Source organism: Gallus gallus, chromosome 11, assembly GCF_016699485.2.
Source record: "Gallus gallus isolate bGalGal1 chromosome 11, bGalGal1.mat.broiler.GRCg7b, whole genome shotgun sequence".
NCBI lineage: Eukaryota > Metazoa > Chordata > Aves > Galliformes > Phasianidae > Gallus > Gallus gallus.
Window position 1 is genome coordinate 416,445 of NC_052542.1, and position 12,588 is coordinate 429,032.

Genomic DNA, 12,588 nt, shown 5'->3' on the forward strand with positions numbered 1-12,588 from the left:
GCCCAGCCCGCGGCGCCGTTGCCATGGCAGCGCCCCCGGAAGTAGATCCGCCGCGCGGAAAATAGTTCCCTGGTGACGGCGCTGCGGTTCCCGGAAGTGCCCAGTGGCGGCGGCGGCGGCGGCGGGGCGGCGCGCAGGGATCCGCGAGCGCCGCTGTGTCCTTCCGCCACCGGCCGTGGTGGCGGCGCGCTGCTCCCGCGGGCGCCATGTTCAAGAACACGTTCCAGAGCGGGTTCCTCTCGGTGCTCTACAGCATCGGCAGCAAGCCGCTGCAGATCTGGGACAAGAAGGTGCGGGGCGGGGCGGAGCGGGCAGAACATCACCGGGAGGGCCGCGAGAGCGGAGCGGTGCGGGCCGCGCCCCGTGTGTGGGCCGCTGCGGGGCGGGCAGCGCGGCGTGGGTCTGAACGTGGGGTGGCCCCGCGCGGAGCTGCGGCTGCGCTCGGTGATCTCGTGGGTCCGTTCCGGCATCCTCCGGAGCGCGACGCCCCGATAAGCGATCCCCGCGCTCTTCGGGGATCCGCAGCTGTGTTTGCGGTGGGCGCTGGGAGCGGTGGGTTTGTTTGGGGCGGGCCTCGGGCTGCTGAACGCGCTCCTCATTGGCGCCCGGTAACGGCCCGCAGGGCGTCCTCCAGTGCTGCAGCGCTGACAGCCGCCGGCACAGCCCCATCCCGGGGAGGAGACGTGTGGCCCGGCCCGGCCCGGGGAGCGCTTCTGTTTGCCTCTTGCACGTGGCTGCTCTGAGCCCTCGGCCTGCCCCAGCAGCATCCCGGCGCCGAGGCCCATTGGCACAACGTGGGGATGCACTGACGTGTGTGGGGGGGAACTCTGCGTGCACCCACAGCCCGTCAGCTCCTACGCTTCCCTCGTGCTTTCTCCCAAACTCGCCTCTGGACCAGGAAGGTAGCACAGGGACCTCGTGCTTGGCTGCACCCCACCACTACACAGCGTGACAAGCGCCGTGCATCCTGATGCCCCGTGCATCCCCAGGCCGGGTCTCTTTGGCCTTTGGTGCAGCACCGATTCAGCAGCGATCCTCCAGAGGTCGGCCTCGCGCCGTGCCGTCGTGGCTCGCTTTCCTCTGGGCTTTGTTATGTCGGAGCGTTGCCAGCAGCAACCGCAGCCTTAAGGAATAACGTCTGTTCGGAAATAATCCTCTGTGAAGCTGCCTCCCCCTCGGGGCTTCGGGGTACACGCCTGCAGAATGAGCTTTTTCAGTTCATCCTCAGACAGCAGGTAGTTTCCTGCTTGATTCGGAGGGCATTAGAAGGAATTCTGTTTCCTGAGAAGGCCGCTACCCCTGTCTTACAGCTCCAGAAATCCACCTGCTTAGGCTTAAGCCTCAAGCTGCTGTCACACTGCAGTATCTTTCTGTCTGTCCTGCAGGAGCTGGTGATGAGCACGGGCCCGCCTGTGTTATCTGCAGCTGGATGCAGCTCATGGGGCTTACTCTGTGCTGGGCAGGGCTGGGAGGAGGGCCTCTGCCTGCCTGTGTTCCTACCAACCAGTCTCTTTCCTGATGTCTTTCATTCTCTTCCTGGTAGTGCTGAGGAAGACAAGTTGCTTCTTTTCATTGTAGCTGTAATCTGGGGAAGAAAAGCCTTCCAGGTCAGGTGGAAGGTGCAGAGAGAAAATGCTGAGTGATCGGTTCAAAGCGTGCTTAGCTGCCTGCTCTGTTACTGACTTCTCTGGAGGGGCCACACCTGGGCTTTTCTGTATAGAGCTGTAAACCACTTGTGGTGATTGTTGCTATGGAGGTTTAGTTACTGCTGCTGTCACCTGCTGCAGGGTGATTTCCCAGTGTTAAGTCAGACTGCGTTGCCTCTGTGGGCTCCTGGCTTTAATTTCCTTTTTGCCAGCTGCTGCTTTATTAGAGGCACGTGGGGCTTCTGCTGGGCTGATGATTTAGAGGGAAAAAAAATGTCACTGGGGAAAAACCAACAGTCAAGTGATGCAGACCTTGTGTGGTTGGTTTTTCCCCAAGTGACCTATAAGGCCATGAGAGCTGCATTTAATACAAAGGAGGGATATGGCTAACTCGTAAGGATCCCCTCTCTGAGCTTAATGCTTTGTGGAAGTAGCAGAGCTAGGGGCGGTCTGGCAGGGCAGGCTGCTACCCAGCACTTCCCAGCAGTGCTTGGGTGACGCAGGCTGAGGTTTGGTGCAGAGATGGGGCAGAGTGCTGGGCTGCTGGCAGGGCTCCTCTTCCTTCCTGCAAACCCCTGCGGCGTTGCCTAGGGCAGGTCCCCGTGGGGGTATGAACCTTGAGGATGAGCTGCTGAATTTGTCAATCATTTTGTAGTTCCTGATCGGAACCATCCCTTCAGGAGCTTAATGTGTCCTGGATATTAGCAGCAGCGATAGGTGCTAAGGAAATTAATGTATGAAATCGGAAGGAGCATTGCAGTTTGCTGATTTAGCGTTGGAGAAGAGCAGAAGGCTTAATTAGCAAAAGTGCCTTTTAAATGGAGATGAACTTGATGGGATGTGAGCTGCATCATTAAAGACATAAATCCGCAGACCCTGGGATTCAGCCATGTTGCTTATGGAGAAAACTGAGTTTGTGTTGGCTGCTGGTTGCTGCGTGGCCTCCCCGAGCTCTGGGAGGCTGTGCCCCTCAGCAGAGCAGACCTGGGCTTTGTGCTTGTGTGCTCTGTAATGGAAGAGTCTGAACCAAGCTCCCACCTGGTCCTGCTCTGCCCCAGAGGCTGCCAGCTGTGCCCAGCAGTAGAGCCCTGCACCCTTTGGTGGCTGCCTGGTGGCTTCCTTTGCTTACATCTCTGTTGCTCATATTTGGTTGTACCTCTTATCGCACTCTGAATTGCTCTTGCTCTGACGTTTTTCTGTTTGTTTATTTGGGCGCCTTACACGAAGCTTGAGTCACCCCTGTTCTCTGCGGAGTGTTTGGATAAATCCAAGTCTGTGCAGCATGCTTGGCCATGGACACTTGGCACTCTGGGGTGAGGATTAAAGTCTTGGAAGCAGAGATGTCCGGAGCAATAGCAGCCAAGTGAATGTAGATGATCCTCTCAGGGTCTTTCTCTCCTTCTTCGTGGAGCTGTGTGCATCTCTTGTTTCCCTCTCCACTAACGGCTGTGCTGTCTGCCTGCTCCTCTTCCAGGTGCGCAATGGCCACATCAAGCGGATCACCGATAATGACATCCAGTCACTGGTGCTGGAGATTGAAGGAACAAACGTCAGGTAGGAGAAGGCTGCTTCGGCCCTCGGCATGTCCTGAGAGCTGTCCTGGAGCTGAGTGTAGGTGTAGCTGCCGGCTACTGAGGAAGCAACCCTCTGCCTTCTGCATCTTTCATATCTTAGGCCAGCTCTGCTGCTCTGCCCACGTGACAGCTATTCTGACAGCAGAAGGGCGGGCAGGAGAGAGATTTATGAGTGGGATTGCTTGTGGTGCTTCTCTTCATCACGTTGTCCCCGTCAGCTGGAGGAGGAGACGTGGGCTTCTCTGGCTGCAGTTTCGGCATCCCCCACAGCCACGCTGCTGCGGTGTGGTTTGGAGCAGGGTGCTCCTTATAAGGGCAGTGGAGTCTCCTCTCCTGCAGACAGGCTGTGCCAGCGCTGCTCTTCCTCCCAAGATGTGTTGATATAGAACTTGCCAGACATGACGTGTGCTTTTAGGGCTCATGACCTTTGTCTTCCCAGCCATATACAGCATGCAGGCCTTCTGCTGTGCTCTGGAGGACTCTACCTGTTCAGTTAAGGAGGTTGTGTTAAAGGACAGTGCTGACATAGTCTTGAAACAGCATTCAGGAAGGTGTTTCGTGCCCTAGGTAGGAAAAGGGGGATTTGAAATGCCTTCTATGGGCCTTTCAGCTTGTTCTCCCTGAAGCTTTGTCTGAAACTCTCCCTCCTGATTCAGGAAGCCCTGCTGGTTGCTGAGATCGTACGATCACAGCCATCTCTTCCTACATGTCCTCCAGGATTGCATTAGATTGAGTGAAAGGCTTGGGACTTGGGCTATGTGCTTTGTGCCGTGAGAGATCCTAAAGCATCTTTCTGCCTTTCTCAGTACCACGTACATCACGTGCCCTGCTGACCCAAAGAAGACCCTGGGCATTAAGCTGCCTTTCCTAGTGATGATCATCAAGAACCTGAAGAAGTATTTCACTTTTGAAGTGCAGGTGAGAAGGGCAGGGTCCAGAGACGAGTGAGGAGGGCGTGAGGGGGCCTACACCCCGACCTCGGGGTCAGCAGCCTGCCTTCCTTGCCCCAGGTGCTCGATGACAAGAACGTACGGCGGCGCTTCCGGGCGAGTAACTACCAGAGCACAACACGAGTGAAGCCCTTCATCTGCACCATGCCCATGCGGCTGGACGACGGCTGGAACCAAATCCAGTTCAACCTCTCAGACTTCACGCGCAGGGCTTACGGGACAAATTACATTGAGACTCTGAGAGTTCAGGTAAGAAGCAGTCACGTCCTGCACGCAGAAACCAAGCTGGCAGGCTTCCTGCTAGGTGGGACAGCCTTGCTGGAAAGTAGGAATCCAAGCTTAGCCCCGTTTGGTTCCTCTGCAGTGCCTTTTCCTGCTGAGGATGTGTAGCTTGGTTCTTATGCTGGCAATTCACATTTTCTGTGTTGAGTGGCATGTGTTATTTTGAGTGTGCCTGTTCCGTAGTATGACTGCTGCAGTGCCTCGTGGGTTGCCCTCAGATCAGCAAACTGCTGACCTGGGAAATGTCAGACTTCTCACGTACCCACGAGGGGACTGGAGTGACTCCAGCTGGTAGCAGAGGCAGCGCAGCCTGGACAGTCTGATTCCCAACCTCAGGAAGCCCTAGAGAGGGAGTGCTTCAAGTGCAGCAGGCTGAGTGCCCTCCTGGCTAATGCTGGTACCAGTGGAGAAGCAGAAACAGGTTCACGGCCAAGAGCACTCTGCTACCAAGCAACTAAGATGAATCTCTGTTTTGTGGAGATGGCAGAGTTTGGCCATGGTTCCTGAGACTGCCTCTGTCGATGGAGAGGGCAACTAAGAAAGCTGCTGGTGTTTTTTCCCTGATGACCCATTAGACTCAGAGAGTTTATGAGGTCTCCTGGAAAGACTCAGGCCAAAACTCTTCTAGTGGGGCAGCCAGAATGTCTCCTTCCTTGCAAAACAAACAAGGGTGTTTGCTGACTGGTTAGTTCTTTGTTTCTATGATGATGGAGAATAGCTGGTGTGCTGTGGCTCCTTGCACCCAAACCTGCAATAGGTGGTGCTGAGGCAGGAGGGAGACTACCCAGCAGCAGTGATCAGGCTGGAAGGACTCATGCGGGCTGCTGAGCTGGGGAATCCAAACTGCTGCGCGATGGCAAAGCTGGATGTGGGGACAGCAAGTGGAAAAAGGAGCTGACTCTCTGTTGTGACTCATAGATCCACGCCAACTGTCGCATCCGACGGGTGTACTTCTCTGACCGGCTGTACTCTGAGGATGAGCTCCCAGCTGAGTTCAAGCTGTACCTCCCTGTCCAGAACAAGGCCAAGGTGAGCCAGCTGTGGGGAAGGAGGGTGGCAGCAGCAGTGGGGCCAGACAAGCATTTCTCCTTTCCTTGCTGCCTTTACAATCCGGAGTTTCTTCTGGCAGCAGAGTTCTCCCCAGCTTTGGCCTGCAGCCAGGGAGCACCCTCTCTGTTTCCAGGATGAGCAGTTTGTCTGGTGGCTTGCTGAGTGGCTTTCCTGCCAAAGAACATGGAAGTTGCCATTCCCACCTGGGAGCAGGGAGAGCTGTGGAGCTGTTCCCCGCACCCTTCCCATTAGTGCTGGAGGGTGCTGGGCAGAGCAGCAGCTTCCTGGTGCCTCCTGGGAGCTCTTGCCCATGACTCAGCACTGTGACTTTGCTGTTCACAGCTAGCCGCACCTTCTTTGTCAGGGCCAGGCTTTCCCAGTGCAAATACTTGCTTTAACAGAGCATATTCCTGGATACAATTTCAGGGATCTGAGGGGGGAGGTCCTGATCTTAGTGAGAGGTGGAAGGCAGTGTTAGCAGAAGGTCGCGCCTCTGAGGAATCTGTCACAGCCTTCTGGGATGAAGTGGCCTCGCAGAGGTGTTCAGGGAACTCTCAGTGCCTTCCCAGTACAGTCTTCTTGGTGCCACCTGAATGCTGTTTGTGTAGTAAGTGTCTCCTTTCTTCTCACTGCTCTGTCCAGCAATAACACTATACTGAGAAGAGACACAACAAATGTTTGGGATCGACAAAAGAAGGTGAAAGAGAAAGCTGTGCTGAGACCAAGTTTTCTGTCAGCTCACCTTGCCTAGGGTAACTTTGATTCACCCAGTATCCCTCTTCTGGACAGGACGCAGTTAACCACGTGGCAGGTCTAGGACTCTGTTCTTGGTGTGCGAGTCCTACAGAATCAAAGTTTTCCTGCTAACTGTTCCTAAAGTGCTGAGCCTGAACGCTGCAAGTGGCACGGTACCTGATCTCTTGTTGCTCAAAGTGGCCACTGCCCCTCTGAGTGGAGGATTTGGCAGGAATTACAGAGTTAAGCGTGCCCTCTTGAAGATACCAATTTTATCTTCCTTTCCTTGTTTTCCATCTCTTATTTTATATACACTCTAAATATGGATGTAATACTCATTCTTGGAAAGTTATTAAACATTTGACTGTTTGTAAGTCTGCTCCTGTCATTTTCCTCCTTTGATGGGTCCTTCAACTCGTACGAGTTTGCACTTCAGAAAGTGCTGAGGAGTTTCCATAGGAACCCAAATGTTAGGATTTGCCTCTGAATTTGACTTTGGCAGCCTTGCTTTTTAAGGGTCCGCACGGTTGTGGACAGCAGTGATGTGGAGAGAGGAAAAAGCAGTGAGGTTTCAGTAGAGGAGACGGGATCTGTCTGCTGTGGCTTATTCCAATTCCTGAGCGGGTGTTAACTGACCTGTGACAAAACCCATGCTGTTCCCTTCTGGTACACGGAAATGGATTTTTCATTCCCTGCCTACTTGAAGCCATTTTCCCAGCAGTGACAAATTGGTCTTACCTGCCTGTTAAACTGGCACAGTTCTGATAGCTGTGTATTTAAACAACTCCTGCTCTCAGCCAAGCCTTTAGCAGCTACTTATAGCAGAAAGCTCACAATAGCCTCCCAACTGCCAAATTGTCCCTTCCCCCGGGGATCAAAGAGGAGGTTTAGCAAAGAAGCATAATAGAAGTGAAGCAGCGAAGCGGAAGTCTTTTCCTGTTCTGAGCCTGCCCTTCCCTGCCCCGAACCAATTTGCCTTTGTTGTGGAATGGCGGGCAGAGAGGAGGCTGCAAACCTCCACCAGTAATGGAGAAAGTCTCGGAGAAGCTGATGCCTTTCCTCCCTGGGGGCCCGGCCCCAGCAGCTGTGCAGGTGGGTGTGTGCCCACCACAGGGGTCAGTCCCTCCCTGGTGTTGGGCTCTGCGTGAACTGGGATTTAGATGTGTCATCGTCCTGGGAAACAAAGCTGGTGTCCCCTGGAGGAGAGCGTGCTGGGGGACATCTGCCCCACATTCTGTGTTTAGTCCTGGTTTCAGGACTTGGAATGACCGTTTACCTTCAGTCCTGTATAAGGGCCCCATTTCTCCAGCTGGTGAAAGTCTTTCTGGTTTCTGTAGCAGCAGAACAGCTTGGTGGTTCCAAGGAAGCCCACATGGGAAGGCACCATCCTTGCTCAGATGTCTGTCAAGGCTTGGCTGGGCTTAAGACTCGTTAAGTGGAGTCCGTACTGTATCATGTGCCAAGGATTGGCCTTAATGAAGTCTATGGCCAGGCTCTGCTGACAGGATTTCAGCGCTTGCCAGGCGTGGGGGAGCAGGCCAGCCTCAGCTGCCAAGGGAATCCATCAAACCCTGGCAAGTGAAGCGTCCCTTCCCACCAGCCCTTGCTCACGAGCACATTTCCAGGAGCTGCCATTCTCAGCCCTGCTGGGTCCGCGCTGGTCATCGTCCCTCATCCGCCAGGGATTTGGGATGGTGCTGGGTGAGTGGCCTTCGTGTGTTAACACGGGCATCCCTGAGCTGGCTGCCTTTGTGCGGGGATGTGCTGGGCCCTGCTGCCAATTGCTGCCCGGCTCCAGGAGCGAGCTGTGCCGGCTCCCTGCCAGACCCTTACAGCCCTGTGGGCTCTCCGCGTAGTTTTTAAGATGAAGCCAAATAGGGAATCTTCCTGTTTATGCGCTGCACAAAGTGGAGCATCATCAGATACTGGCTCTTTCCTGTACGGGCAGATGGTGATGAGTTTACAGAGTGCAGTTCAAAACGATTCTATTTTAATCCTCCTCTCCCATCAAAACTTTAACTGTGTCACTGACATGAAGACAGGTGAAGTTGGGATGCTCTGCCCGCAGGAGAAGAGGATGCTGCTGGCACATGGGCCAGAATATCCCAGGAACTGCGTTAGCAGTCACTTTCTAGAGTAAACATGCATTAGCAAAACTTCTGTGATGAAGGGCCCAGCTTTTTGCTGCTTTGCATATGGCTTTGACCAGGCTGGATGCAGCGTGCCCCAACGTGGGAGGAGTGGAAGCAGGAGGAGCACAGAGCCTCAGCCAGGAGCCGACCCCAGGATGGCCGCTGTGTGTACTGCGAGGCAGCCCCAGCTCGATGCAGGGAGGGGGCAGGGGCTGGGGGACCCTGCAGAGAGCGGCTCTGATCTCCTGCTCCTTCACCTTTCTGTGGGTGGCCTGCTCCTTCCTTCCTGCCTGAGCCCATACTGCTTTTTATGGTGGGAGAGAAAGGAATCTCTCTTCACAGGGAGCCCTCGGAAAGTTTCGACCTGGGGTGGAGCGGGTGCTGATGAGGTCCAGAGAAGAGCTTCCCTCGCCTCTGCAAGCTTTTCTCCTTCCTCTACTACTGGCTGGGGCAAGGTCCTGTGAGTGAGCGCTTTGAGCACGATGTGAACACCCGGAGCCTTCTTTCTAAATCAAAGGCAAGGGTTTCCCTTGTAGTCTTGACTGCTGAAGGATGCCAAATGCACGGGTTGCTGCACCTGAGAGCAAGGTGTGGGGAGCTGAGTGAGGGAGCAGAGGTGCTGGGAGCGAGCAGGAGCAGCGCTGAGCGGCACTGGGCCGTGCTGTGCCACCCCAGCACCTTGCCTTGCAGAGAAGTGTCTCATTTGCTTCTGATCCAACCTTGGATGAGATATCCAGGAATTAACATCGGAGTCGAGCTCAGCTTCTTGCCCTTTTTGCCTCTGTTTCTTCATCTCCCTGGATGTCACGGGCTAAACATTGCCCTCTCAGTGGGGGGGATTACACCTCGGGGCGATGCTAATCCTCTGCAGCTGTTTTCCAGCGTGGGGAGGGTGGTGCTGGAGGCGAGGGAAATATTTATTTTGAGTTCTGCTATTGGCCACTGCCCAGGAAAAGTGAAGGACCGTGCTGAGGACTTTGGCCACTTCTGCGCAGCGGGAGAATGGTGCCAGGGGTGAGGGCTTCCCTTGGCACCCTGCGCTGCGGGCCCACCCAAGCAAGGCTTTATTTGGATGAGGGAACGGCGGTGCGCCCTGACTGCTGCCCCCGGCACAGGGTGGGGAAAGCCGTGGATGTGACAACAGGCAATGAGTTCAATACCTCCCATGGCCGCAGCAAGCTGCTTTTCAGGAGCCCCACGGCCTCGCGGTTCTTCCTTCTGTCCTCCCCCAGCAGCGTTTCCTCTGGCCTTGAGGCGGCGGTCAGCGGGGCTTGGCGGGGCCTGGCCCCAGCTCTTCCTCTCTGGCTTCCTCTCTGCTTTCCGGGTCCTCTCCCCACAGCGTGCGGGGTCTGTGCCCTGGCCCTCAGAGGAAGAAGAGGGCGGAGGCTCCTCCTGGTCCTGCCGTGGGGCACATGGGCCATATTCCTCCCCTTTTGCCTGTAGCAGAGCAGGGTCACAGTGTTGGGCAGGCAGCAGCGAGTCTCTACTAATGTCACCCCCAGGAGAAGGTCACCTGCAGGCTGCGGGATGCTCTGTTCCGAGGCTGGGGTTCTCCCTGCAGATGGAGCTCACTGCCCTTAGAGCAGTGTGGGAAACTGAGGCAGAGAGAAGGGGCACAGGCACTCGTTTCCCTGCGTGTGCTGCTGCCTCTCTGCCCTGCAGCTCTCAGCACCCTGCAGGCTCTGCTTATCGGCTGCAGCTATTTATACCTTGCCCTTCCCCGGGTGCTGTCCCTGGGCTCAGCACCGTGGTCTGCCCAACTGGCTGCCAGCAGAAGGGGGAAGGGGCAGTGTGGCTTTGCTATGTGTCTAGAAGCCATGGGCATGCAGGGAGCCCTGGGAAGTGATGAGGGGATGTTGGCAGCCCCCCCGCAGGGCCCCCTCCCTTCTCTAACAGACCTCTCCTATGAGAGAGGCTCATCCCTGGGGGTGGTGGAGGAGAAGATCCTGTGTGAAACTGGTGACCTTCCCTCTCCACTTCTGCCCCCACTGAGGCAGGGGGATGTGGATGCAGGATGGCTGGTGCTGTGCTTTGTGCCAGCCCTGGGTCTGCAGGGCGGGGGGGGGGGTGTGCCAGCGGCCCCATCCCAGCAAGACGCTGAGCTCTGGGCGTCCTCCAGCCTATTTTGGGAATCTGGGGCTGCCTGGGAGGTGGATCCTGGCAGGGTGCGGCTGAGCAGGACGTTTGCTCCCCAGACACAGAGAGGTGCTGGGAGGGGCGAAGAGCGGGGCTCCTGCTGGGGTCCGTCCCTGCGCTCCCCAGGGTCTCATGCGCGGTGCCCAGAGGCTGTGCAGAGCCAGCAGCAAAGAGCCTGGGCTCTGCCAAAGCCTTTGTCTCTGTCGGGGTCCCCGGCTGCTGTCAGTGAGTGTTTCCAGATGGCCCCGGGCTCCTGGCACCGGCTCTGCTGCAGCATCCGGGGTAAAGCTGGGGGTGGGCAGTGACAGCCCTGCAGAGCGAGCGGGGCGGCCTGGGCCCTGTTTCCCCCGGGCCGCTCCCAGCCCCAAAGCGGCGGTGAGACGCTGCCCCGGCAAGGAGATGCCCCAAGCATCCTTGGGCAGCTCTGCAGCGACTCTGGGCACCAGGCTTTGGTGGCTGCCCCGCACCCCACCGAGCCTCCCCAGGAGAGAGGGGAAGCACAGCTGCTGTGGGAAAGGCATCCGCCATGGGAAACACAGCACTCCCAGCCGCACGCCCTGCCGCCGCCTCCGCGCCTTTTGGCCGGGGTCGCCCCTCGGGGTCCCACCGTGCCGGGGATGTTGGCTGGGCACACGAGCTGCCTGCAGGGCCTGCCTGGGGGTGTCCTGGGCTCTGGCGCCGGGCCCCAGAGCGGTGGGAGAAACGCGTTCGGTTGCGAGGGAACTGCCGTGGGGTTTGTTGCGTTTGTTTGTTTCAGTTTCCTGGGCCAGAGCCATAACAGCTAAATCAGTCTGCCCGGCCTCGGAGGGCTGCCATCACTGCCTCCCAGCACAGCACCCCTCGAGTGTGGGGGAAACGGAGAGCAAACCCCACGAGCAGTGACCCAGCAGGGCCGGGCAGGTGGCAATCAAGGCAGTGGAGTCACCTGGGGCACTTTTCCCAGCGTTTCTTCATCCCCAGCGCTGTTGTCTCCTTGGGCCGCGGTGCTGCACTGAGTTCCAGGGAATGGAGCACGTGCTCAGGAGGCACTGCTGGCTCCAGCAGGTGGGGACGGGGCCAGGGAAAGGGTGTCACCCACCATGGAGCTCCCCAGTGCCGTGGGGGGCAGCCCAGGGAAGTGGGGTGAGTGCTGGCACCCCTCCTCTTTTAAAGGAATTAGAGATTTGGAAGCGCGGGGTAACTCAGTGCTGGGAATTGGCTGCAGCTCTGTCTTCGGCACTGTGCCAGCAGCCCCAGGCCCAAGAGGGGGGGAGGCCTCGTCCCTCCTGCTTGGCCACAGGCATCACGGCACCGTCCCCTCTGAAATGGGGGGGGTCCCCTCCCTCTGGGATCGGCAGGGTTGGGGGCGGTGGGGGGAGCTGGTCAGGGATGGCGCCTGCTGCACTGGTCATGGTCTCATCCTGGTGGGGGGCTGGGCAGGACGGAGGGCTCCTGCGGGCACAAGGTGAAAAGAGGATAAGGGTAGGGGGTCTGCTCCCCACGGGGCAGCCCAGACCCCCACGCTCCATAGGGTCAGGCCAGGCTGCTTCCGCCCTCGTCCCTGCGGGAACTCGGCCCTGCGCCAGCCATCCCCCCCACCCGAGCGCTGGCTGCACGTCATGCTGATGGCCTCTGCATCCGCTCAGGCCGTGGCAGCCTGCATGGGAGGCGGGGCCCTTCCCAGCAGCACAGCTCCCAGGAGCCGGCAGCACCGCCGGAGGGGTCTGTGCCCCCACCGAGGGGCGACTGGGCCCAGGGAAGCGTGGGGATGCTGAGCCCCACTGAGGCCGCCCCGCTCGTGCCCAGGCTTTGCTGGCAGAGCCACGTCTGCTGCCTTGCCAGCTTTCCTTCCCACTGGGGGCTGAGCAGCGTTTTTCCTCGGATAAAGCCAATTTCCTGCCCTTGGATCAAATCTCCCCCAGTCCTAAGATTATTTCTCCCATCTTTAGCACTTAGGGCTTCTCCAGCTTTCACCTTCCCCAACAAGCTTTGGCCTCGTTCCCCCCGAACAGCCACCACCCTGCATGGGGCAGGGGGCGAAGCACGCAGAGAGCCGGGCCCGGCCCAGCCCTGCTGGGGAACCACGCAGCCCCCACCATACCAC

General features: G+C 57.6%; 1 protein-coding gene across 2 annotated transcripts; it reads left to right on the top strand.

The window, feature by feature from the left end:
* Window positions 1-85: 85 nt before the first annotated feature.
* CFAP20 (cilia and flagella associated protein 20) lies at window positions 86-6,611 on the top strand. 2 transcript variants are annotated; one of them, NM_001005833.2, is made up of 6 exons: window positions 86-290; window positions 3,121-3,200; window positions 4,027-4,138; window positions 4,231-4,419; window positions 5,371-5,481; window positions 6,145-6,611. In NM_001005833.2, exons 1-6 carry the CDS (start codon window positions 207-209, stop codon window positions 6,148-6,150), a joined length of 582 nt encoding a protein of 193 aa, NP_001005833.1. In that variant the 5' UTR covers window positions 86-206; the 3' UTR covers window positions 6,151-6,611. The 2 variants fall into 2 exon arrangements, with proteins under 2 accessions (NP_001005833.1, XP_046755348.1); XM_046899392.1 differs by lacking the exon at window positions 86-290 and adding an exon at window positions 2,818-2,959.
* Window positions 6,612-12,588: the final 5,977 nt, after the last annotated feature.

What these genes read in the sequence shown, in the direction of transcription:
- CFAP20 (NM_001005833.2), top strand. Translation starts at nt 207, where the DNA reads ATGTTCAAGAACACGTTCCAGAGCGGGTTCCTCTCGGTGCTCTACAGC. An exon ending in TGCAGATCTGGGACAAGAAG is followed by an intron (nt 291 to 3,120) that starts GTGCGGGGCGGG and finishes CTCCTCTTCCAG; the next exon opens with GTGCGCAATGGCCACATCAA. An exon ending in TTGAGACTCTGAGAGTTCAG is followed by an intron (nt 4,420 to 5,370) that starts GTAAGAAGCAGT and finishes TGTGACTCATAG; the next exon opens with ATCCACGCCAACTGTCGCAT.